This window comes from Triturus cristatus, chromosome 2_2 (genome assembly GCF_964204655.1).
Source record: "Triturus cristatus chromosome 2_2, aTriCri1.1, whole genome shotgun sequence".
NCBI lineage: Eukaryota > Metazoa > Chordata > Amphibia > Caudata > Salamandridae > Triturus > Triturus cristatus.
Genome location: NC_140582.1, coordinates 291397005 through 291423710, shown reverse-complemented (window position 1 = coordinate 291423710; position 26706 = coordinate 291397005). Strand labels below are relative to the sequence as shown.

Here is a 26706-nt window from a genome sequence, read left to right as displayed (position 1 = left end):
GGATCTGAGACTCGGCAACCTCTCCCGGGACCTTCCCCCCCGACCAGAACCTCGAAGTATCGGATGCCGGGATGCTATGAGTTTAAGGGATCACTAAAGCAAGACCTTGGGATCTATGGACTATCAGGAGGAGCATGACTTTGGTCTTGGTCGTGCTCGAGGCACCACAGGCACAAAAGATGGAGGTACGTCACCGGCAGATGACACGCATCGCATGGCTTAAAGCCAGCCTTCTTGGAGAACATCTCTGCCACACCGGGAGTAAATATCCTCTAACGAGTCAAAAAACATCAAAAGACTCCAGTCAAAAGGTGACTGAGAGGCAGCTCTTCTCTGGCAATGGCTCGCGTGGAAAGAAAAGAACTGGTGTCAGCGCGCCTGCGTGGCACCTGTGTAGGTGCTGCAGATGTCATATCCGGACCGGATGACGCAAGCAGAGCAGAACGCCACCTACCAGCGCACAGGGATACTGCTCGCAAAAATTCTTCTAGATCCAGTTTGACACCTGGGGAAATATCTAAAGTAAAGAATCTGTGGCTAGAAGTCTATCAGATAAAGAAATCTAGGACGGAGACAACTGATTACATTGTAGACAATATCTACCTGCTTTAAACTACGGTTTGGCGATAAATTCCGCTCTGCCTGCAAAGTTTTGTCCACTTCGCATTACAAATGTAATGGCGAGTTCCAGCCAAATTCTGCCAACCGCCACAAGGGTTTTTTTCTTGTGCGCTGCTGGCCAAAGGCATGTTGGTGAGAGATTCTGTCCCCTTGCATAATTTCCATTTGCTAGGAGAGAACCCAGCGAGATTAACCCAACGCAGGCGTTCGCAACAAATTGTGGTGAGAAAGCTGAAGCTAGAGTACAAAATCTACTCTAGCGGGAGCAAAATCATCTCTAGAAGCAGCGCCCTCTGGCACCCTGCCTGGTGCAGTTTGTGCCGATTTTTCAGTGCAGAACAAGCTCCTGTTAAAATTCAGTGCAACGTGCCTAATTCGGCCCATTTACAGAACTATGCGGAATCTCGCTGAGTTTTCAGTTAACTCCACAGAAATCCGTAGAGTGAAACTCCGCTGGTTCGGCTCACACATACTTTAAACATTATTTCACGTCTCGGTGAGTGTAGCAGCTAAGCTCACCATTCTCTTTACAGTTCACCAAACCATGACATCAGTCATTTGAAAGACCCTTCAATTAAGATTTCCAGTTAAACCATTTCCATCACTAGTCCTAAGGCTCACTAAACAGGTAGAGGAAAACATCCTTAAGTCTGTAACTAGAAAAGAAGTTACACATATGGTCATAAAGTGCAAGTAATCTGAATAGCAATTATGGTAGTAGATATTTTCCAGATAAGGTTATGTAGCTGCTGTTCATAAACAGAATTACCCCATTAACAAAAGACTCATGTAGTTGAAAGGCAGGGGTAGGAAAGATACAAGTATGTGGTATATCTATAGTGGGAACAGAGTCAAAAGGCAGCAGAGCACTGTACTGTGTCAAAGACAAGCATGGAATCAAAGAGAGACAGGGAAGATAGCTGGTTAGATGATGGTTGATGCACTGTGATGTAGTGTTCTTTACAGAGGCATGTCTTCAACTCTTTCCTAAATTGGACCATTTTGGATGCGTTTCAGATCCTGGGTGCATAGACTGAAAATGCCACCTGCTGCATTGTTTTGCACTTTTTATTCTGCAATCCGATATGATATGGTGAGCTTGTCTGCAAGAAAAGCAGGGCGCTGGTCGCGGCCGCTTTGTATATGCAGATGTAGATTTGGAGATGTAGATGCAGCTGGTTTTACAATGGTGCTGTCTGGCAAGGGGAGCCAGTGAAATTCTACAAGGATGGGGATGACATGATCATATTTCTTAATGTCCTGGATGAGATGTGCGGTTGCATGTAGTGTGTGGTGTGTAGGAAAGTATGTGGGTCATCAGCAACAGTCATAATGGCTGATATTGCCACTGCATTGTTGTGATGTTACATTATATCCCTTTAGGAGGCAAAGCAAAAGTTTATTAATGGCCTACAGTCAATCAATCAAGTTTATGTAAAGCGCGACTACTCACCTGCTAGGGTCTCAAGGCGCTGAAGGGGGGTGGTCTGCGGTTCAGTCGAAAAGCCAACTCTTGAGGGCCTTCCTGAATTGCTGCAGCAATGGTGATTGCCTGAGGTGCAGGGGCAAGGAGTTCCAGGTTTCTGTAGCGAGGTAGGAGAAGGATCTTTCTCTATCTGTGGTCTTGCCGATCCGTGGGATGGTGGCCAGGGATAGTTGCACGGAGAGGAAATGTCTAGTGGGAGTGTAGGAGAGGTGGTGGTTGAGGTATACTGGTCCGGTGTTGTGGAGGGCTTTGTAGGCTTGTGTGAGGAGCTTGAAGGTAATTATTTTGCCGTTGTAGAGTTTGCTGCTGACAAGCGCATGGGTGACTGTTTTCCTGGACTCAGTTGGGATCCACTTAAAGATCTTACAAAGCAGGCGAAGCATGTGGAAGCAGGAGGACGAGACAGGGTTGATTTGGCCGTTCATTGAGAGCGAGGAGTCCAGGATTTTGCAGAGGTTTCGGGTGTGGTCCGTGGGGGGAGGGGGTGGAGGGTTCGAGCGTTGCGCGCCACAAGGAGTCACATCAGGAGGAAGGGGTGGAGCCCAAGTTGAGGACTTTCATCTTGTCGGAGTTGAGCTTGAGGCAGCTGTGCTTCATCAAGGTGGCGACTGCATTCATCCCGTTGTGGAAGTTGCTCATGGAGACTGTGGATTCATCTGTGAGGAAGAGAATCATCTGGGTGTCATCTGTCTAAGAGACTACGTTGAGTCTGTGGCTTCTGGCGATGGCTGCAAGCGGGCCATTTAGATGTTGAAGAGGGTGGGGCTCAGGGAGCATCACGGAGGCACTACGCACTGATCTCTGCAGGTTCTGATTTGGACAGTGGGAGTCTGTGTTTGGCCGGTGAGTTAGGAGCGGATCTATTCTAGGGCTTTGTCGCAAATGCAGGCGTCGTGGAGTCTTCCGCAGATGGTGTTGGGTGAGACTGTGTTAAAGGCGGACAGGAGGTCAAGGAGGATATGGGCCGCCATCTCGCCTCGATCAAGGAGGGTGCAGATGTAGTCTGTAGCGGCAAGGAAAGTGGTCTCGGTGCTGTGGTTGCTACTGAAGCACAATTGGGAGAGGTCCAGTATGTGGTTCGTTTTGATCAACTTTGCGAGTTCAGCATTGATGGCTTCCTCGATTATGTTGGCTGGGAAGGGGGAGCAGAGAGATGGGTCTGTAGTTCTTGAAGGTCCGTCAAGTCGGCAGAGGGTTTATCTTCGTTTTCCAGTCATCAGGGAACGTGGCAGACTCAAAGGAGCAGTCCGATGGAGGTGCAGGTTCTGTTGAAGATGTGGTGAGGGCAGAGATCAAGGGGGCTCCAGAGTGGATGCTCTTCATGATCTTGAGATGAGATGAGGGTGGTACAGTTGGGCAAGGTCTGCTGGAGTCTGGAGCCACTGGGTGCGGTGGTTGCGGGTGGGGTAGGTGGGTCTTGGGTTGAGAAGCTGTTGTGGATCTCCTTGATCTTGTGGTGGAAGAAGGTGGAGAGGTTGTTGCAGAGGTCTTGCGAGTGGGGATTGTCTGCGGTCTCTGTGCTGGTTTGGTGAAGTCTTTGACCACAGCAAAAAGTTCTTTGCTGTTGTGTGCAGTGGCGTTGATGAGTTCCTGTATGGCTGCTTTGTTGTTCTAATGAGGTGGTAGTGTGCAGTGAATGCGACTTTGAAGGCAACGTGGTCTGCCACGATCTTGCTCCTCCATCTTTTCTTGAGCCGTCTGCAGGTCCGCCTGGACTCTTGGAGGGCAGGGGAGAACCAGCTGGCTTTGAGGGCTGCTTGCCTGAGGGGAGCAAGTGTGTTAGTGCAGTCCGAGATCCAACAGTGGAGGTTGTGAGCTGATGTGTTGGCGCCCGTGGTTGTCGGTGGTGGGGTTTTGCTGAGGGAGGTGGTGGGCTGGTCTTCTGTGACCTTGTTCCAGCTTCTGAGAGGATAGCGGTGGGCATGGTGCCGTACGGTGGGTTTGGTGAAGGAGAAGTGGACGCAGTAGTGGTCTATCCAATGTGGCTCGGAGGTGTGGCTGACAGTTGTTGCTTGCGGAGAAGATGGGGTCAAACGTGTGTCCTGCTGAGTGGGTTGGAGATGTGACCAGTTGTTTGAGTCCGATGGTGGTAAAGTTCTCCAGTAAGGATGAGGTGTTGTGGTCGTCGAGGTTGTCCAGGTGGAAATTAAGGTTGCCGAAAAGGATGTAGTCCTCGGAGGTGAGAGCGTGAAGAGTGATAAAGTTACCTACAAAGATGAGCACCAGGATTTACAAGTGTTAAACCAATTTTATTAAATTAAATGGTGCAGCAGCTAAGGTCTCCATAGTTCCACTTATATTACCTTAAACTTTAGACATGTGTGCCACTACAGGCAACATATGGATGATAAAATGCCAAACTCGGAAAATGTATATAAAAACTCTGAAAGTGGTTCACCTAGGCGACATCAAAAACTGCATTTAGATCTCAGGATAAAATGATTAAAGGGCTGAAATCACTCAATGACAAAAAACACCATCTGCAACCAAAGGCAAGGATCTTGTGTCTGAGTCGGGCAAATCTGCAGCAACAAGAAGCCACCTGGAAGGCTACAGCACCTCTAACTACACTGGCACAGCATAACTTCCTTCATGTCATTGAAACCTCAAAGGCGTCACACTACTAGGTCAGGTTTCAAGCCTTTTACTACAAATGCAAGTGGTGGAACTAGGCCCTTAATGTCAAAAAGGCAAAGGAATTAATTACCCATAAAAAGATTTGTCCTGAGCAGTTCAGACCCATCCTAAAGCGCAATTAAATACAAAAAAGTGGAATATAAAAAAAGACTAAAAAGGTAGCCACCAATCGGAATTACCCTAAGCTCTATGTGTAAATGTCTTGAACACATACTTTCAAATCAGATGTGCAAAACATTATCAAAAATTCCTTTGAGCGATAGTCAAAGGATCATTTGTGATTTTGTCCTAATTAGGATCATAAAAAGGTGATTCCTTAACCCTCACCCACCTTTGAGTTGGGGTACTCCAGTGGTAAGGGCAGCATCATCCAGTAAGGGGCGCTTAATATTGTCTTGGGAGCATGGCTGGGTTACCCTCTTCTTGTTTGCAGATCCTGAGTAGTTAGGATAACACGGACATCAGATTGATATATAGTTCGGGTTCCATCTTGATTATCTGCAGTGACAGTACTGATGGTGCTGCCTCTTTATGTGCCTTGGTATGCTAAGGATCTTAAAGATTCCTCGAAATCACGAGGGAGGCTGCCTGTATTGGATGGCACTGAAGAAATAAGAAGCATCTGTTTTGATGCTTTACAAAGCACCCCAAACATGCTTCCCTGTGGGCGTCGGCTTGTTAAAGGGCTTGCACAGTATTTTGAGCTGCATGGCTTGGCAGAAATAAATATTTTAAACTAGCATGATCTTTCCAGCTCTGTGGCCCGCTAGTTTGCAGAAGCTTGCAATTAACAGGTTCAAAGATGCACTGATGATGGCTGAGGAGGCATTGGATCCTTTTTGAATGATGGCTTTCACGTCCTCCTATCTGTCCTTGTGCTTAACATCTGTTAGTGGTGAGATGCTGTGCCACATTTGACAGTTAAGCCACCTAAGAAATGCTAAAGCGTTAACTGTCTTTATTGAGATGGTTGCTGTCGAGCCAGAACCACACATTGACTACATATGCCATTCCTGGGAAGAACATGCAGGTGTTCACGGGATCTTGGACCACCTTTGGATCATTGGTGCAATGAATTAATTGGTTTTAAAATAGCTAAAGAGGCAAGCTGGTTCCTAATCAAGTGCCTAGTATTTCTTTTTGAGGTGCGGCACTGCTATCTGAAGCATGGCTAGCATAGTCAACAGTTTTAGCCTCCCTTTCCATATGTAGTCTATGATTTGGATAGACTTTCTAGTTCTTTGAAATTGGAGAGGACACACACTTCTGCTCTATTGCTACCATCAAGTCAAGTTACTGTGCTGTCATAAGGACAGTTAGAATTTCCCATTGAGCCACAAAGGTATGGAAATGTCTCTGTAAAAAACCCAGAAGAGCTGAAGGCGGAAAGTTGAAATCTAGTCAAAATTGTGAGCTAGAAAGTGAAAGCTGTTAAAATGTAGTGGGAATCGGCATAAGGGTGGCCTTTAAGAAGGGGGAGGACGGGGGGGGGGGGAATAGAGAGTTTGGCACTTCCCCTTTCTTTGCTGAAGCTTGGCATGTTTCAAATACGATGGATGCGCTGCTAAACAAGCCCTCTTCAGCCCAAGACCATTTTCATATTTTTTTGCTATTTTTGAAGTACCAGCGATTCCCACTCTGGGGAAAAAGGGAACGATTTAAACATGCAAATCTGTTGAAGGTCCAATGCTGGAGAAAAGAAAAGTTATAAATCATAGGCCCCTATGTGGTCTGTCACAACATTAAATGAGGTCAGGTATTCGGGATATAGGTTACAAGAAAGGCTGCCAGTATACATTTTTCGACCAACAAACATCTTGAACATGAAGAGCAGGTGGAAGAGATCGCAAAAGGCAAGTTCTATGAATCTAGCCTGCTCAGTCTTGAGGATAGACAGCAGATCTGCTGAACTGGGGCTAATGCTTCAGGACAAAACCTATACATCGAAAAGAGGATTAAAGACACTGTCCAACTGATAGAAAGTGGACAGGATAGTTCTTCAAATAAGACATATAATTTTAAATAACTGCATACCTCTCACCTCCACACAATATCATAGCAGCTCACAGATTAAAAATGACAGTAGGATTTATTTATCAAGCATAAAAACTACTAAGATTTCATAAACATTTCATATGATAGATGGTTGTGGCAAGAGTAACAAAGACGAGCTCTTCATTTTCCTCACTATCCCCTCTTCTACTGGGTAACTTCTCAATATTTATTCAGACACTGAGCTTCTCAAGTCCTCCGTATTATACCCTGAGACTAATGACTGCTAGAAGTGGAAAACAGGTCAAATCTGCTGACAAGAATGTCTGAGTAGACAGAGAAGATCTGGAGAATCTTCTCAACATCTCACGCGGCCGAAGAGGCATCATGAACAAAATTGTGTTACACCTGGAAGCATTAAAATGTTAAATCTTCAAATACCAGATCCAGCTGTTTCGGAGGCTGCCACCACATTCCAGAAATCCCTCTAGTTGGCATGAACTGATCTCGAACTCCTGCTATTTAGGAAGCGAATGAGCACACCTCTGTTTTCACATAGCTAAACATCCTTCCCACGAATCAGAGTCCTAGCCCATAGTCTTTGTTCAATGGCTCACATGTTTACTGGTATTCCCTCTATTATGCCCTACTCTGTTCACTGTACAGCCCACTAATGCCTTCTCATGCAGCAGCTCTAGAAAAACAAAGTGCATGGGACAGCCAACTAACACCATCATTGGATTTCTATCTTTTTAATGTGAATGACAACAAACTGTGACAATCTGTTGCCGTTTAGACCAAATATACCTTTGCAACCTGACATCCAGGAGTTCCAACCGCTGCTTCACAACAGCTGTAGCGAGTTTCTAATCCACCAGGCACTGTAATAAAAGTAAAACAGTGTTTGTAAAGTTAGTTTCAAAGCTACTGTCTTTAGAGAATTGTGAATATTTTTGGTGACCACTGCAATAATCTTTGCCCACATTTTAAAACCACTCAAAACACATGCGACTAATTTTCTTAAAACATACCCTAAAAAGCAAAGCAATATTGAGCCCTTTTAGGTCTTGAGCAGCCATGACATTTTGCGATTGACCATATACAAGGGAGGGTTGGGGATTCAGCCCCCCTTCAGCCATTGGCTTATTTGTGTCACTGCATGTTGGAAACTAAGCTTTTGTTGCCGTTATCCCCCACTTTTTGCCCCCTTTTTAGCTAAGATGCGGATTTTCGACTGACAGTGCACTGAGGTCTGTGAACCAGACCCCAGTGCCAGTGCTCCTTCCCCAAAACCAGGTGTTGTCTATTTGTGCTAGAATTGGCTAAGGACTTTAGCACCCCTTTAAGTCCCTAATAAATGGTGCCCTAGGTACCTAGGGAATGAGTGCTAAAGAGGGTCCAAAGGGCTGCAGCATATCTTATGCCACCCTAAGGGACCCACACACAAATCCCCCACAAACTGCCATTGCAGGGTGTGTGACATGGTGAAAACCAGGCGTGAAAACAGAACAGAACACTCCTCTGTGCCATGCCAAGGACACCCCTACAGCAGGCCTTTGAGCCCTAAGGCAGGGTGTGTTCTATTTTACGTAAGGACACACCTGCATGACTAGACCTGCCCCTGTGATGTCTAGTTCTATTACTAGACATTGCAAGTGAGCAGGGAACCCATCTTAAGTTATGCACTGGTCAAAACGGGCTCCCCAGCTACATAATTATTTCACTTAAACCTATGGTGTTTTATTATCAAACACCTATTAATAAACCCACACTGATTCCAGTGATGGATTTATTAATACATGTACCGAGAGGGTAGCTTAGAGGTACACCCTGAAACTTACTAGCCCTCTAGTGTGCTGGCTGACTGTTCCAGTTCAGCATGCCACCACAGATGAGTTTGACACCCAGGGGTGAGAGTACATGCTCTCAGGAGATCAGGAACAATGCCTGCTCTGAAGGGAAGGGGGTATCTTGGAGAAACTATTTGGGTACCTGCGTGACGACTTCGCGGGACTCTAGCAGGATATTGCCTCTGACATCAAGGGGATTCGCCAGGACGTCAAAGCCATGCACCAAAGAATGACATCACTGGAACAGAACCAGGAAGCCTAGGAAGAGGAACTGGACGGTCATCGACAGGAGCTGCTGGAATTGTGACCAGAATTTAGAGCTTCGCTACCAGGTAAATGATCATGAGAATAGATTTAGATGCTCCAATATTCGAATCAAAGGCGCCCCACTGCAGGCCATCTCACGCAGTCTAGAGGACTTGGTTATCCAACTCAAAGCATGTGGCACCTTCCTTGCGAGACCAGGAGATCGGGCCGGGCAACCGGCTAATACACCGGGCCAACTTCAGGACATACACACCTCCCTGCACTACTATCGGCAGAAGGAAGCTATTATGGCAGCAGCACAGGAGTTGAAAGTAATTGAAGTTGAAGACCTTCCGCTGTGGCTCTACCAGGACCTCTCCCCAATTACATTCCAATGTCAGAAAACCCTCAAAACTCTCATGGACTTCTTACAGGCCCAGAACGTTCAATATAAATGGGGTCATCCCTTTCGCCTCCAGTTTGTGTGGCAATATGAGGTCTAGGGGATATGCCCCCTTGAAGATGCCCAGGTGTTGCGAGACATGCCGGATCTGCAGCGTGCCGTAGATGCAGGCTCGCTGACCCGAGAGCCTGCATCTGTAGGCCCCGACTCGCAACGTTCCTCGAGGCGGAAATCGAAAACACTGAGTAAGCCTACCAAGGCAGATAGCCGTGAGGAGCGATCGCGGCTACTCCAACCGCTGCAGCAGGAGGGCGACCGAGTGGGTGCAGCTGGAGACCACTGATGGCTGACTGAGAAGATATTGGTTCATGCCGGCCCTCTAACTCTCCCCGGCTAGCTGGATGGCGGTTGCTATGGACACCTTCTCTGTCCCAGATAGACTGCTCATCTGGCAGACCTTTTCAATGACGCAGAGCTACAGCTGTGTTTGCCTGTGACATGGACCTATTTTCCTGTTTGAGTGTTTTGATATATTACCTCTATCACTCTTAAACTTTCCACTTTCCCCTCTTCTTCTCTCCCACTTGTTCATACCACCTTCACCCCAGGAGGATGGGTGAACTTATGCTGCGACTGGACGGGAAGATATCACTCCACGTGGGTAATTATGGTATTGTCCCTGCTTAGCATCGATGTTCAACGCCTCAATGCTTCTGCTAAGCGACTGGCAGCTCTACCACTTCTTAAAGATTCTAAATGCGATATTTGCATGCTGCAAGAAACCCACCTGCTTCAGAGAGACTGTCTGAGACTACTTTCTTGCTGGTTTCACTGGCAATATTTCTCCTCCGGGCTACTAAGGTGGGGGTGGCGATTTTGTTTGCTACACACTTCGCGGGTAGGGTGGAGCGGGTATTTATGGAGACCACAGGTAGACTTTTAGTATTGCATGTCTTAATACAGGGAATCAGGTACACGATAGCCACAGTCTATGCACCTGAGAGCCAGGAAACATTTCCCAGGGACACACTGAGGCGACTGTTGAACTCCTCAGACAAGGTGCTAGTGGTGGGGGGAGATTTTAACATTGCAATGGTCACTGGGAGGTATAGGTCCGCCCCGCGGGTGTGACAAGTTGGGGGACTCACGTCAGGCACTAGACAACAGTTGGGTTAGGCGGGATTGACGGATGTCTGAAGGCATACACACCTCACAGAAGTGGACTACACATTCTTCTCAGCAGCCCATCAGACGTATGGACGCATTGACTACTTTTTCACAACACCGGGGGTAACTTGGGATGCGGTCTCTGTAGATATTGGAGCTGCAGCTTTCTCCAATCTTTCTCCCATTGTCTTCCGACTCAATCCCAGCAGGCGATCGCCAGCTCCCCCTAGCTGGCGACTTAATACAAAACTCCTCACCTATGAAAAAATACGCGCGGACACTGACAGCCTTAACCACTTTCCTGGAACTCAATGACACATCTGAGACCGCCATTTCTGCATTGTAGAAAACAAAATTAGTCATTAAAGGTCACTTTATTGGTCTAACCACGGGCTACAACAGGGAAAGACGCAATGAGCGCCGTCAGTTGGAAACAAAGATCAAGGATTAAGAGGCCGACCACGCCGGTCAGGTTCGGTGGTGGCCCGCCACAAATTGACAGTTGCCCGGAAGCAACTGCAAGCAATAGATATGGGAAGGGCCAGAATATGCCAGAAATACTACGCCCGGGGTAACAAAGCAGAACGCATGCTGGCGCACCGGCTCCAAGCCCAGGCGATGGATCGAAGAATCCCCGAGTTACAGGGGGTGGATGGCTGCATGTGCTACAAAGATGAGGACATAGCGAATGTTTTTGGAACCTTTTATAAGACCCTCTACACCGCCGAGCCCCTCTTGGATGCCGATGAAAGGGCATACTTGGCTCAGGTCCGCCACCCCCTCCCCCCCAGTTTATATACCTGGAGGTGGGTATTACACCACAGGATGTACTGGCTGCCATACATAAATCACAGCCAATACGGCGCCGGGCCCTGACGGCTATAGTGCACAATTTTATAAAGTCTTTGGCTCCCAGTTCGCCCAAGCTCTGGCACGGTTATAATATTCATTTGGCAAGACGGGTATGCTGACAGACTCTATGCGCCTAGCCACTATTACAGTGATCCCTAAAACAGGCAAGAACCTCAAATGTTGAGCCTTCTATCGCTCGATCTCAATTCTAAATGTAGACATGAAGAGCTTTACAAGTGTTCTGGCCCACGGGCTAGCCCCCTAAGTCCAGGAACTGGTTGATCCCAACCAAGATGGTTTCATTCTCGAGCGAGGGTGTAGCGACAACACGAAAAGACTTTCACCTCCGGGACAAGGTACAACGTTCGCGAGTACCAACCCTTTTGCTAATGATCGCTGAAAAAGCATTTGATCGGGTACACTGGCCCTACTTGCACCGGGTACCAAAGCACGAGGGCCTTGGACCGCAGTTCTGCAGCTGGGTTCAGTGATGCTATACAACCCCCAAGCTAGAATATGTGTGAACAGAGAGATCGCCTGCTTTCCCTATAGAACGGGTAACTAGCCAGGGTTGCCCCCCCCCCCCCCACCCCCCTACTTTTTGCACTCTACATGGAACCCTTTGCAGAACGAATAAGGACCAATCCATGTGACAGGCATCCCAATGGGAGGGAGGGAGCACAAGATCATGCTTTACACTGATGTCCTTTTTACCCTCACCAATCCAGATAATTAGCTGACAGCCGTCATGGCAGAAGTGACCATTTTTGGAGAGGCCTCTGGCTTCAAAATCAATCCGCAGGAGTCCTCAATCCTAGGTCTGACTGTCTCTGGCTGAGTGCCTGGCTCCACACCCAATTTCCTTTCCAGTGGGCTGAGGGTGGGATTCCATATCTGCAGATACAGGTACATCCCACACTTACGACCACCGCCGCATACAATTATGGGAGCCTACTAGCTACCACGAGGACAGAACTCACTAAGTGGAAGTTCCATGGTCTCTTGTGGTTAGGGCGCATAGCGGCTGTTAAAATGACGATGCTCTCTAAACTTCTATATGTCATGCAAACTGTGCCCCTACAACTCCCCACCACCCCACGGATACTGGACAGACTACAACTGCTTATCTGGGACCATCTGGGAGGGTAAGCAAGCGTGGATGGCCAGAACCCACACTTTTCTTCTAATGTCAGCAAGGGGATTGGGAATACTAAATCTGCGCTGCTACTACCAGGCAGCACAACTACGCTACATGGTGGAATGGTCTCGCACCCTCACCGAAAAACATTGGTGTTTCATAGATCAGGCAATTGCGGCCACACACATCTGGAAAATACCCTGGCTGCCTAAATCACACAGGCCAGCTGGTGTATACATCTTCCCGGTTGTGAGGTCCATGACTGGCGTTTGGGACAGGGTGCAACTGCGACACGGTCTCTCCACACCAATACCACGGATAGGTAACCTAAACTTTCCACTGGCCGCCACGTGGTCAGGACTTATGGTATGACAGGAAGCTAACTGCAAACGAGTGGGGGATATGGATGACACAGATGGGCTTATGGACTTCCCTACACTGCAGACCTATGACCTCCCGGACACAGTACAATGGCTATATCTGACCGCAATACACTGGGTGACCCAACCTTGGATCCATCCACATGCTTGCAGGATACTGACAGCATTTGAGAAGTGGATTCTCATTCGCCCCACAGGTAGGAAACTACTCTTGGACCTTTATGCCTTTCTGGTAACACCTCTGAGCCCCCTTGAGTCAGCTGCGCAAGCTAGATGCGAGGGATAATGTGGATGCCCCTTCACAGATATTGGAGCGACATTTTACACTGGGAGAGAACCTCCGCCCTCAACACCACTAGTAAAGAAATTATACTGAAGATCGCCAACTATTGGTACCTCACCCAACCGAGGATCGCTACTTGGGACCCTACGGGAGGTGGGCAATACTGGCATCACTGCAGGCATCAGGTCACACACACCCCTCCTATGGCACTGCCCTAAACTGGAATCTTTCTGTGCGAGGGTCTTTGATGTGGCAAACCTATTTGGAACAGATATACCCAGATTCTGAAGCTATATACTCCTGGGTCTCCCCAATCCCCTCACCTACCCGCTGTGCTCTAATAGAGGCAGAGCGATGACCCTAGCACTGGGAGTGGCAAAACAGATCCTCCTCGTAATATGGGGTACAGAAACAGTGCCCATACTTGGATTGGCCACACAAAATATGTGATATACTGGGGAAGGAAAAGTCGACTGCAGTTGCCACATAACTTCTTACCCGCTTCGACAAGATGTGGCTAACCTGCTTACAATACCTGTCTGATGAGTTCTGTGAGCGGTTTTGCCCCCGGTATTCACAGATACTGCGTTTGACCTCCACAGCGCAGTCTGCAGAGTGCTGGAGCATCTATACCATTGTTGGAAGTTTTAGACACCAGGCACACATCCTCACGCCTCCTTCTCCCACTCTTGATCCTCTGTATTATCTTTCACACTTTCTACTCAATTCTACTGTTACGAGATGCATGCCTACTATCTACTACTGAAACACCACTGGCCGATGGATGTAGGTGGGTTGTTGTGTATCGCTTTCCTAAATAAAATCAGGAAAATAGATTTAAATTAAACTTTAGCTAAATTCAAGCATTTACCTCAAATGTCTGTTTGGGAACAATCAGGAAATATACCGGAATAAACAAAGTTCCTACCTATAGAATTTCTATACTTCGCCAGATAAAAACAGTACCCCGCTTCCATGGTTGGGCCTATAACATGACACAAAAATGGACTAAACCAGGGACCATGCAAAAATCACATTAACTTTGTATGGTTACAGTTTTCATCCTTTCCTGTTGTGGGTGATCAGCCTGCCCCCCACACAATTGAATTTTCTTTTACACACTACCAGAGAGCCCATGTGCATTCTATAGAGCTGCAGATTATCTTTTGCTCAAATATTTCGTTCACAGGAACATAACTCGACGGGTTAGTGTGCTTGCTGCTGCGATGTGTCTAACCTTCTTTGCACAGGTTCTAAGACCTATCATAGATCGCATGAATAATGTACATGTAACATAGATGTAGAGGTTTTAATGTTCAATTTCGGATGGCCTACTTAGTGAGTTAACGTAACTGCCATTGGTGACTAAACATTAATTCACAGGTTTCTATCCTAACACTGACCCAGATTTTTTTAATCCCATTTAATAACACATACAGAACAGAGTTGGGTAAAAATGAAATAAATTAATAAATAACAAACACAACAAACTGAATTGTTTGAATCTTGATGTTCACACTTCCATGCTCTAAAACTAGGGTGTCCATCATATGCCCAAGAGGAAATAATCCAAGCCAGATTTTCAGAAAAAGTACTAGCTGGTTTAGTTCCATCTAAATGTATGGTTAATTATGGATATCTTGAAAATCTGACATGGATTCACCCTTCTGGACCAATGATTAACACCATGGATGTTATGCAGTTGTGGAATGAGGCACCAAATTACTTCATCAAACAGAATAAAACACAAAATAGAAAGTAATGAAACACACATAACTAGAGACCAACATTTCACAAGCATGCAGAAAAAAAGTCCCTTGTCTGAATTCGGGTCTAGACTCTATAACAGAACGTTGGCTGGAATGGCAGACAGTTCTTCATTTAATGCCTAAAATATGCCTAGCAAATATATAATACATTTAAAAAAATCAGAAAATAAGCAAAAGCCACAATTTCATCACTTTGAACAAACTTAAAATAGTGAAAGCAAAGAAATTATGAGCAAATGTATTTTATGCTTTCTAAAGAACAAGTTACTTACCTTTGGTAACGTCTTATATAGCAGAGATTATATCTAGCCTCAGATTCCTTACCTTTAATTTTCACCAGGCATCAGACTGCATCCAGAAGAGGTTTCATGAACAGTACCCCTGTAAGGTGTTGTCTACCAGTGCTGGGAGTTCCCAGAGCCTCCCATGCCAGAAGTGACATCCCAGTACCTATATAGGTACCACCGAGGCACACTGAAAGTTACTTTTCACGACTTTCCATGCCAGAAGCAGAGAGCCATGAAGATCACTGACCACTGGTTTGCAAAACTAGGGCCCTGAAAGGGTGCAATCCTATCCCTAGAAATCTGTTTGCAGAGCAGGGTGGATGGGTGTCGGTAAGGAATCCGCGGCTTAATCAAGCCTCTACCAGATAAGGCGTTACCGTAGGTAAGTAACTTGTTCATCTGATAGAGACCTCTAGCTGCAGATTACTTACCTTTTGAATAGATACCCAAGCAATACCTCCCTGAAGGTGGGTCGTCGGACCAATTTCAAACAAGGAAGTCCTGCAGTATAGAACAGGCAAAGTGCCCATCTCTGCAGACCCGACTGTCCAGACAATAGCGTTTGGCAAACGTGTGCAGAGATGCCCACATTGATGCCCAACATATGTCCAGAACCGGAACTCCGCGTGCCAACGCAGTGGTTGCAGCTTTAGCTCTCAACCCACAAGCCTGCAGGAGGTTGTTTCTTGGCCAGTGCATAGCAGATTTTGAAGCAGAGCACGACCCATCTACAGATGGTCCGCTTCTGAACCACTCGACATATCTTTACACCAACATACCACAAAAAGAGTTGGTCGTTCACCCTAAACTCATGTGCCGTCAAGGTAGAACGCTTTTTTTGGGGTCAGACTGTGGAGTCACACCTCTTCTTTAGAGTGATGTGGAGGAGCAAAAAAAGGTAGGCAAGGTGATTGACTGGCCAACATGAAATGGGGTGACCACTTTCGGCAGAAAGGAGAGCCTTGTGCAAAGCACCAGTTTGTCAGGATAGACCAAGGTAAGGTGGCTTATATGAGGCTTGCTGCTCACTCTCTGCGGGTAACTGCATTTGCCACAAGGAAGGCTGTTTTCAATGTCAGAATCCTAAGGGGACAATTATGGAGAGTCTTGAAAGGCACACACATTAACAATGTCAACAGGTTTAGGTCCCACTGAGGCATGATAAATTATGGAGGAAAAAGATGACAAGACCCTCTAAAAGCCTATGTGCAATAGGGAACTTTAATAATGAATGAGGGTTCGTCAGCCAGCCACAAGAAGGCAGAAAGAGCAGACAGTCCTTAAGAGTGTCCAGAGCAGAGCCATGATAGGCAAGGAAAAGAATGAGGAGCTTACTTCAGAAAGAGGCAGAAAGAGGAACAATATGTTCTTCTGCACACCATGCCACTTTTCCATTGGCAGGTGTAAACTGCCTTGTTGGGGGGTGCCTGGCTGGCAGAATAAAGCAACCATCTTTGGGAGGAAGGTCGAAAGGTGTCAACTGCAGCTACTCAATCTTCACGCAACAAGGAAAAGACTGGACAGGTTCGGGTGGGGAACCCTTCCTTGCTGCTGCAACAGACGATCCTCCCAAAGGGACAGTCTGATCGAAGGATCGATGGCCATGCTGAGTAGCTTGGGATACCAGAGACTCTGTGCCCAGTCCGGAGCCACAAAGATGGCTTGGGCCATGTAATTCCTGAACTTCTAGAGAACTCTGGGCAGCATGGTAGGGGCAGAAAGGCATACAGACTAAAAGCGTCTGAGCGAGAGCCACCTTAGAAACTCCAGCGCAATAAATTGCTGACATTGCACATTCTTGGCAGAGGTGAACAGATCTCACCAAGGCTCTCCCTACTGCTGAAAGAGACCTTGCTCCACCTGTAGGTGGAGACGCCATTCGTGGTCCACTAGGCATCGAAAGCAGAGTATCTGCCCTGGCGTTCAGAGAGCCCCCCAACAGGTGCTGAATAGGCCTGGGCAAAATTTCCGTTCCGTTCGCGGAATTTGCGATAATTTGGCATTTCCGCGTTCTGCGGAGAGCGCGGAAATGTCAAAATTTCAGCATTCCGCAGCTTTGCGATAATTTGGTTCTTGCTCGCGCTGTAAAATAATACATTCTCGCGCGATCGCCTTACCTGAATCCCCGCGTTCGCCGACAAGTTTTCCCGATCCGGTCGCGTTCTCCATGAGATGTTGTATTGTTTTAGCCATTTGCGCTGTCTCGCGACAGTTCGCGTCCGCAGTGACGTCATGCGCCGCGCGATCACGTCTTTTTTCTCGCGATCATGCACCGCGAGACAACTGAAAACAAGATGGCCGCGCCCGCAAGCAACCACATGGGTAAGTTGGCGACCCGCAACCATGCAGAAAATCTCGAACATGCCGGAAAAAAACTTCCGCATCTTCGCGATATTTCCGCTTGTTTGCGGAGATTAACATTTTCGCGATAATTTTCGGAAGTCGCCTTCGCAAATTCCGCCCACCCCTAGTGCTGAACCACCAGGGATGAGTGACATCTGTCACTACTGTCAGACCTGGTTGGGGAATGGAGAGGACCCAATTGCGGTTCGTTAGCCACCACTCCAAATCTTTTGCAGTTCCCTCCGAGATCCGGACCATATTGGGGAGATTCTCCTGATGCTGTGCCCTCTGTAGCTTAAGGCCCCACTGCCGATCCCGCCAGAAGGATGCAGGAGGCCATGAGGCACAGCAGCTTCAGAGTAAGTCACACCGGAACCCAGGATAGAGGCTGAAACACCGGTATCATAGCCTGAAAATCCTGGACTTGCCACTCGGGAAGGTATGCCCGAAACTGCACTATTTCCAGAACAGCTCCAATGTAAGGGAGCGTCTGAGAGGGAGTCAGGTGTGTCTTCGGCATGTTGATGGTGAAAACAGCGAGTCAGGCGGTTCGGCATAGCCTGGGGGTGGGAGACGACAGTCTGGGGCATGCCCGCTTTGAACAGCAAGTCGTAAAAATAGGATGAGAATGGCACCCCTGATCTTCGCAGAAGAGCTGCAACCACTGCCATCACCTTGGAGAACACCAGAGGGGTGCTGGTAAGGCCAAAAGGGAGCACAATTAACTGAAAATGCTTGTGGCCTACTGTAAACCGTAGATAGAGCAGATGGGCAGGCAGGACGGGAATGTGAAAATGGGCATCCTGCCAGTCTAATGCTACCATCCAGTCTCCTGAGTCCAGGGCAGACAAGACCTGAGCCAACATGAGCATTATGAATTTCTCCTTCGTGAGGAAAAAATTGAGGGCTCAGATTTGAGATAGGACGAAGGTCTTTGTCCCTTTTGGGGACCAGAAAGTAGCAGAAATAGCAACCACAGCCTACTTCTTGCACTAGAACCCTCTCTATGGCTCCCTTGGCCAAAAGAGCCGTGACCTTCTCGCGGAGAAGGGACAGATGATCCTCCATCAGCTGGTCATCAGATGGTGGCATGAACGGAGGAGTAGTCTCGAAAGAGAGAAGTAGCTCTTCAGACAACCAGAAACACCCGCCTGTCCGATGTTACGGACTGCCAGTGGCGTAGGTGATGGTGAATCCGGCTGCCAACTGAATGCCCATGGAACACAACGTTACACGCTCTAGACTATTAGTTACATATACAAGGTTATCATTTGATAGGTAGTAGTATTCCCTAAAGGGAAAAACCGCACATTTCCTTTTTCTCTATGAATGCCCATGGTAGTAAAGGGGCACATTAAGGTTTGGAGGTTCCAGCTGCTGGAGGGATGGTGGATCGACCAGACAGCTGCCTACCCGACCCACGAGATCTGTAGTTACAGTGCCCTTAGCCACGCAGAGGCTGGGGAGCTCGGTGGCTGGGAGGAAATTGGCTTCTGTTGCCGCAGAACAGTACATACAAAGGAATGGTCGCGGTAGCAATTGCTTCTATACAGATAATAGTAGCATAAACCAATGTCCTTGTTATGGCATACGTCCAATTTATTCACTATAGAACAAAAGCATGTAATGCAATTATATTCAAAGCATTAGCAGAGGAAGGCAATGCAGTTGCTCATTCATATCACAGTGCAATATATTGCAGTGCTCTTGGTGTAAGTAGGAAAAAAGGGGAAGGAATGGGAGCTGGGTGGTGACGTAGGGGTGAAGGACAGGGAAAAGGTGTGAGTGACATATATACATCAGTTATACATGGTCTGAACGTTTCCGGTCCGTGATAGATGAAATGTTCCTGTAGGTACACATCACTCTAATGGACAAACACTAATTCGTACAATTGTCGCCACAGTTTGTGTTGTATATGCGTTGTCGACGTTTTCGACTCCTAAAGTGAAGGATTATTTGATATCCTCACGGTGGAGTCTTCATCAGACTGAACTGAGAAGAGCACTATGGTCATACGTCATCACCCGACTCCCATTCCTTCCCCTTTATTCCTACTCACACCAATAGCACTGTATTATATTGCACTGTGATATGACTGAGCAACTGTGTTGCCTTCCTCTGCTAATGCTTTGAATATAATTGCATTACATGCTTTTATTCTATAGTGAATAAATTGGAGGTATGCCATAACAAGGACATTGGTTTATGCTACTATTTATTATCTGTATAGAAGCAATTGCTACCGCGACCATTCATTTGTATGTACTGTATTATTGACCCAAGGCCGGGTAGTATTGTTGGGTTACCCCATAATACTTAAATTCTGTTGCCGCAAAAGGCAGATTGGTGGTGATGTGGGCTAGCAGAGAGGCCCAAGGAACTGGCCATAGCCAGAGTCCTTAAAGCACTCAAGCACCAAATCTGCCTTGTCTCCAAAGAGACAGGTGCCATCGAAGAACATGTCCATAAGGGAAGCCTGGACAACCCCCAAAAAGCCAGTCGTCCTCAACCAGGTGTGCCGCCTCAGGGCCACCATCAATGACACCGCTCTGCCCAGTGAGTTGGTCGGGATGAGTCCACATCGCATTATGAACTTTGCTGTATCTCTTCCATCGGCAACAGCCCGAGAGTGTACGGACTGGGCCTCCTCCGGGACCTGTGGCAGAACTTGTACAACTGTGTCACACAGAGCATGGGAGTAATAGCCCAAAAGGCATGTGGTGTTCACAGGCCACAATACTAAGCTGACGGAAGAAAACATCTTCCCCAATGAATCCAGCCTTTTTAAAACCCTGTCGGGGGGAGCGGTAGGAAATTTGCGTTGGTATGTCAATGCTTGGACCACCAAGCTCTCCATAGTAGGGAGTTGGTTCAACAAGTTTGGGTCCCCTGTGGCGGGGTGGTGGTATTCATCCTATTCGCAGGAGCCCCTGTGTTGGGACGAAGTTCCCAAAAGGACGTCAATAAGGGCTTCATTGAAAGGGAGGAAGAGCTCAGAAGAAAACTCCTGGTTGCAACACCAGTCAAGAGGTTAGCCTTGACAGTAACCGTAGGCAACTAACGGCCAAGTACCTCAGCCACCCCCTGCAATACCATCGCATATGAGGCTTCCTCCTCCACAGCAGGGGGAAAAAGCACACCAGTATCTGGAGAAGTATCCAGTCCATTGGCTTCACACAGTTCCTCATACCAGTCCATATTTGGATATTCTTCATAGGGCTGGAATTCTGCAGTGTCCAGCAAACCCCTTCCATTCTTCCCCGAGGCCTAGCCCCAAGGGATAGGGCTCAGGCTCCAACCTAGGAAGCACCGGTCCTGCCGGTGTCCGGCAACACCCATCTGGCACAGAGTCAGGAATCAGAATGGGGGTGGCGATGCGGGTAGCATCAGTATCGGACCGTTGATGGTCCAGATCCAGGAATGGATCCTTGGGTCCCCACTGGAGCAGAAGCCGCCGGCTTGGAACCGGATGGGTCCTCTCTGACCTGAAGGCACACCTTAGGGGTCGGGACATCCAAAGATGAGGTGTATGGGGGCTGCTCTGGCTCCAGGAAAGTTGGGGAGATGTGAATTCGGCCTAGACTGAGGAACCAGGCCTTGAATGTCAACGCTCCCTCGTCACGTCAGCTGACAGACTAGGAGAAGTCAAAGACCACTTTGACTTCTTGGTCTTTTTGTTGTGCATTAACTTACCCAAGAGCCCCGAGGACTTGGAGTGGAACGATGACTACTTTGGGCTCTGCAACTGCTCCTGGGACCTTCCTCTCAACTGGGACCTCTATTTGTGTGGAGCTGCATGCTGAAACGCTAGGAGCTTTAGCAACTGCTCCCTCAAAGCTTTCGAATTCACGGGGCAGCAATCGGAGCAGGACTTTGGGTTGCGATCGTGCTCGAAACACCACAGACAGACAAGATGAGGGTCTGTCACCGACATCGGCCGATGACCGGATTAGCAGGGCTTGAATCCTTTCTTCCTAGATGACATATGTAACACATCAGGAGGAAAACCTCAAAACACTCGACAAAACATCGACAAGATCCAGTCAAATAGTGACTGAAGGGTAGTTCTCCGGATCAGCGCTGGTTGGCATGGAAAGAAAAGATGACGTCAGCCTGCCTGGATGGTACCTATATAGGTATCGCAACGTCACTTCTGGCGCGGACAAAGCAGACAATGCACGCAGACCCGATCAACGTCACCTACCAGTGTGCAGGGGTACTACTCACGAATAATCTAGCGGATTCAGTCTGACACCAAGGAAAATTCAAAGGTAAGGAATCTGCGGCTAGAAATCTCTATCCGGTCAGTTCTTGCTCTAGTATTTGACAACAGAGGCATAACTGTCTAACCCAAATGACTGGTATTTTTCTCTGGGAAAGGTGGCAGCTTTAATAAATGTCATAAATCAGGGGGGAATGGATCACTTGTAACCAAAAGTGGAGGTTCGTAAATCTGAAATTGAAAATATTAACACCTAGATAGGTGTTAATGAGAACCCTCAATAGCGTATTTTTTGAGTGGTATGGGCGGTTCTTGGCGGTTTATCTTGATTCTCCGCCTTATAAATACGCATCAGCATTATCATTGGGTCTCTTTTGTCATGCTGCCTCCACCTGGAGGGAACCACTGCTTCTTGGTAGTGATCAGTAATAATTGTGCAAAAGTGATAATAGTGAGGTTAAAAGTGTCGTACCCACACTGCCTTGAAGAAATGACGATTTATTCTGGTGGGCGTGTGGGGAGACTGTTAAAAAAGAGAGGTGGTGCTGAAGGTTAGGTTATGTAACCAAAGCACTGTAGGTGTCCATATCAAAAGGTCGACATGTTTCTGCTCCACGAGCCCAGCCCGACAGCGTCAGCACAAGTCGTGCTCTGCCCGAAACTGAGGCAAGATAGTGACGCTGCCACGGCAAAACCGCAACTCGGATGCGTCTCAAGGTAACAATATTTCTGAGACGTAGCTATCTATCACATTGTTTGAAGACAGCATTTTTTCAATTGCTTGAACTGTACAACAACAGCTCACACCACTAACAGGTCCTGAAGAATGCCCCACGACCCCCCCCTGGGGCAATGAATGGGCAGAAACATGTCGACCTTTTGATATGGACACCTACAGTGCTTTGGTTACATAACCTAACCTTCAGCACCACCTCTCTTTTTTAACAGTCTCCCCACACGCCCACCAGAATAAATCGTCATTTCTTCAAGGCAGTGTGGGTACGACACTTTTAACCTCACTATTATCACTTTTGCACAATTATTACTGATCACTACCAAGAAGCAGTGGTTCCCTCCAGGTGGAGGCAGCATGACAAAAGAGACCCAATGATAATGCTGATACGTATTTATAAGGCGGAGAATCAAGATAAACCGCCAAGAACCGCCCATACCACTCAAAAAATACGCTATTGAGGGTTCTCATTAACACCTATCTAGGTGTTAATATTTTCAATTTCAGATTTACGAACCTCCACTTTTGGTTACAAGTGATCCATTCCCCCCTGATTTATGACATATGCTTTGGAAGATGAATGGATAACTATCTCTTCTAACTCCCCCCTCTCTTGATTGGATGAGCTTTAATAAATGCACATAAGCTTTTATGGCTTATTTAGGAGTGAACCACTTGCTTCACAATTATGCGATCCCTGGAATATTAGTTTTCTCTGATAAACGATACAACCAGTACTCGATCCCATCCCAATCCACCTGACAAACATCACTACCTCCTTTCCTCGACTTTCAGACTACCTGCAGATGATCATCTGCAAATGCACCCCTGATTAGAGAAATTTAGAGCATATTTAAATACATTTTCAATGGTGTCTCATCCTTAGGGTTTCAGCGCCAAGATACCCTTCTGGGTGAATATGCACTTTACAAGTGCACATGCTGTGCAACGTTATGGGCGTTGGGGCTCCAAACCCCTTGTTGCTGCTCCTTCTGTTCATTATACCAGTATATAATCACAATCTACTATTGACCACTGGTATAATTTAAAAAAAGGTAAAACTTGATGCAGTCTAAGACAGAAGATGTGTGATGGCTAGTGCAGGTGCCTGGATGTGCCCGCACCAGCCAGAGACATTGACCAGGGTTGGTTAAGTCTCAGCCCTTGCCTCCAAGGCCTGCTATGCATCAGGTGTTCTGGTAATGTTGGGCCACTTTGTACGCACAAAGCACTGCATTGCCGAATGACTAACTCCAGTGTGTGAAAAGCAGCCTGAAGGTGAGGCATTAGGGCACTTAGTATAAGGCAGGAACAGGCTTCTGAGTACAAGAAAGCCAGTAGGCAATGCGAGGGCCAGGTCAGTCCTTCAAGGAGAAAGAAAGGTAGCAGGCAGGCGGATACCGTTTCTTGGTTTAACCTGCCTGAGCAGCCTGCTGCCCTTTAAAATGCAAAGAAGCATCTGTTTTTATGATGTCAATGGAGCCCAGGCAAAGACTCATGATGATCGGGATTAGATCTAGGATCGAAAGGGCAATATTTTTACTCCTCTACCTCTACATTTTTATATTTCCCATTAACATACAGGTTAATTCTTCGGTTACTAACAATGGACAGGCCTATTCTAAACTGAACTTAAAATAAGTATCAATTGTTCAAGTCCTCGGAGGTTGGTAAAAAAATGAAATGTGTGGAGATTAACCTAGTGGGTCAAGTAAGGGCAAGGCAGCAGTGTCACAAAGTGTGCCCACGATATTTTATTAAAGTCCAGAAAAAAAACTGACCATAAGATTACAGTAATTTCACAAGCCGGGAAGATAAACAAGCAGTGAACGAATACTTATAGCATTAGAATTCCCAAAAATGTATGCATATGTAATTTCCTCACATATTCAACCTCATACGTGTGGATATTCAAAATTGTACATCTATGGAAGATACCAACATTTAGTTACTTGTTGAGTGTACACACCCAAGACCTTAATGGTGCTAGCTGAGTTCTGGTAAGAACGTTCGGATGGACCACAAAATTGTTTTAAAAAAAAAAATTATCGCAAGCCTCTGATACATCAACAGGGGTTAATTAGGTTATCTGCACTCACCTTTGTGTCTTAGCACTTTGCCCGAGTGATAATTGCACTCTTCTTTACGCACATGCTTTCCTTCAGATGTTACAGCATAAATTTCGCCACATCGAGAACATACCCTCCTGAGTGCTTAAAAAAAAGTTTTTTTTTTTTTTTAATTGAGCAGTAATAACCGAACATCAAGATTAAATCCAAAATCACAGCATGGTTTCACCATACACTGGGTGAACACTTGTTGCTAGCTGGTAAAGACATTCTTATGCTTAGCTCATTGTATAATTATTTCACCTAACATTCATCTTGTGTAGCAGCACGTTAAATGGTCATGTACAATTAAAGAAAATAATTCACTTACCTTTAAAAATAAATTCCTTACAATTCCCATGGCAGGAATCTAGACATGCCTTAAAGGCTGCTACCAATACCCAACAAAATGAAGTAACAAGCATTGGCATAGCCAATAGGTCTCGCCTTTGGGACCTTAGAAGTGTTTTGCCATGCAACAGATGATATTGTTGCGCTAAGGATATTGTGCTGCATAACTAAATACTTATAAGGTCCCAAAAGTGAGACCTATTGCCTATGCCAATGCTTGTTCTTAAATGCACTGAGCTGGAATAAAAACCCATTCTTAGTGCATTTAGAAGGGTCTTACGTTTTGTTGACAACTATGTCATAAGGGTATTCGGGGTTCTGTTCTTTTCCCAATTAATGCTTTCTATAATATTCCATTGCCCTAACATTTGTGGCAACAGCATGCGCCTTTACTTCACCTTTTAATTGTGCATTCCCTTCATGCAGGGAGCCATGGAAGTGAGAACATTGGCGTCAAATGGGGATGAATCTTGATCCATGTTCTGCCCTCTTCACTTCTTTCCATTTCATTTCTGCCCTCTTCTGTTATCCCGACCTACTGTCCGTGAGATGGGTTTCATATGGCATTCTTCAGACTTTTAGCAGGAGCAAGTCTTAACAGTGACAGACTGAGGCGAACACTGCATCTGGGTTCTGTGCTACTTTAGTGCCCTTCCTGAGGACAGCCTACCGGATAGGGCGAAGGGGTCCCATGGTGCCCCAGATATCGCCCTGCCTAGCAGTCAGGTGCAGTCATTCATTACACCTGCCTGCTAGGCAAGGCACAAGTCAAAAAAATGGTGATAACATTACATGTTGAAAAGAAATCTGGATGAATATCGATGCAGTGAATGTGTTTATCAGAATCTGGCATTCGTTGTTTTTTCCCATGAATTGGTTAAATGTTTTTTTTTCTTTCTTACACCGTATCAATTAATTCCATTTGTATTATACATATTAATTATAAGTAAGATGATCTAGGGAGGGAGGCCTTTTCACAGCTCACTTGTCTCTCAACCATGAGATATTACATCCACTTTAACAAGTTCATACTTTCCATTACAAACCGAGGTTCTATGCTGGAGGTTTGTGAATGGACTCCAAAATGGGAGCATTTTTGAGAACGGTGTGTCAGGTCCTTCTGGCTTCAGCCCATGAAGTGACAGAGGGTTTCCTCATAAGGCTGACTTGGCAGTGCTACAGATGGCATTAAGGACTTTTGTCATTTCTTGGGACCACAAGTTTCCTACATTAATTTTATTTATCAGATTTTAAATAGTGTCAACATGACTCTGGGGAGTTACAGCAATTCATTTTAACCAATCAGAGTACAACGGAGAACTTAGCAAATACAAATGGTCAGAGAAAATAAGATAAAACAGGCATTAATATTACCAGAGCATAGGCCAACCAATAACAAATTCATCAATAAGCCACAAAACTGAGAAAACTGCCATCAAGCCACGCACGGTCAGGAAAACTCAGAGGAATAGCAAAGTCAAAAGCAGAATGGAAACGCGAGACAGTAAAGGGCTGTAAATGGGCTGATAACGCTATGGAAACTGTGGAGAGGAAGAAGTGGCTTCAGCGTACATTACAAGAAGGAGAAGCAGCCTATGGTTGCCAGTATGTACATGCCTACCAATCCCCATAGAGGTTGGAGGTCATGATTTTTGAATGACTTCTTCATGCAAGAGAAACCCACAAAAAAGAGCCACACACAGGAATTAATACCTTCAGCAACCACATGCAAGCATCCCTTCAGAGGCATCACTAATACTGCACTTTCATTAGCTCGTAGTATGCACATGTAAGGTTCAGTTTTATCCCTAAAGAGATAATGTTCAGATATTCAA

At 46.5% G+C, this 26706-nt stretch overlaps 1 protein-coding gene across 3 annotated transcripts in view; it reads right to left on the bottom strand.

The window, feature by feature from the left end:
- Positions 1–26706, bottom strand: part of LOC146862153 (RNA exonuclease 1 homolog) — a 919286-nt gene that overhangs the window by 364957 nt on the left and 527623 nt on the right. For all 3 annotated transcript variants that reach the window (XR_014978103.1, XM_085641330.1, XM_085641329.1), the window contains 2 exons: positions 24512–24625; positions 7544–7617 (listed from right to left, as the gene is read on the bottom strand). Coding sequence is in view for 2 of the 3 variants with exons in the window: in XM_085641330.1 (XP_085497456.1) it covers positions 7544–7617; positions 24512–24625 (188 nt within the window). In the remaining variant the exon portion in view is untranslated. The remainder of the gene's footprint in view (positions 1–7543; positions 7618–24511; positions 24626–26706) is intronic.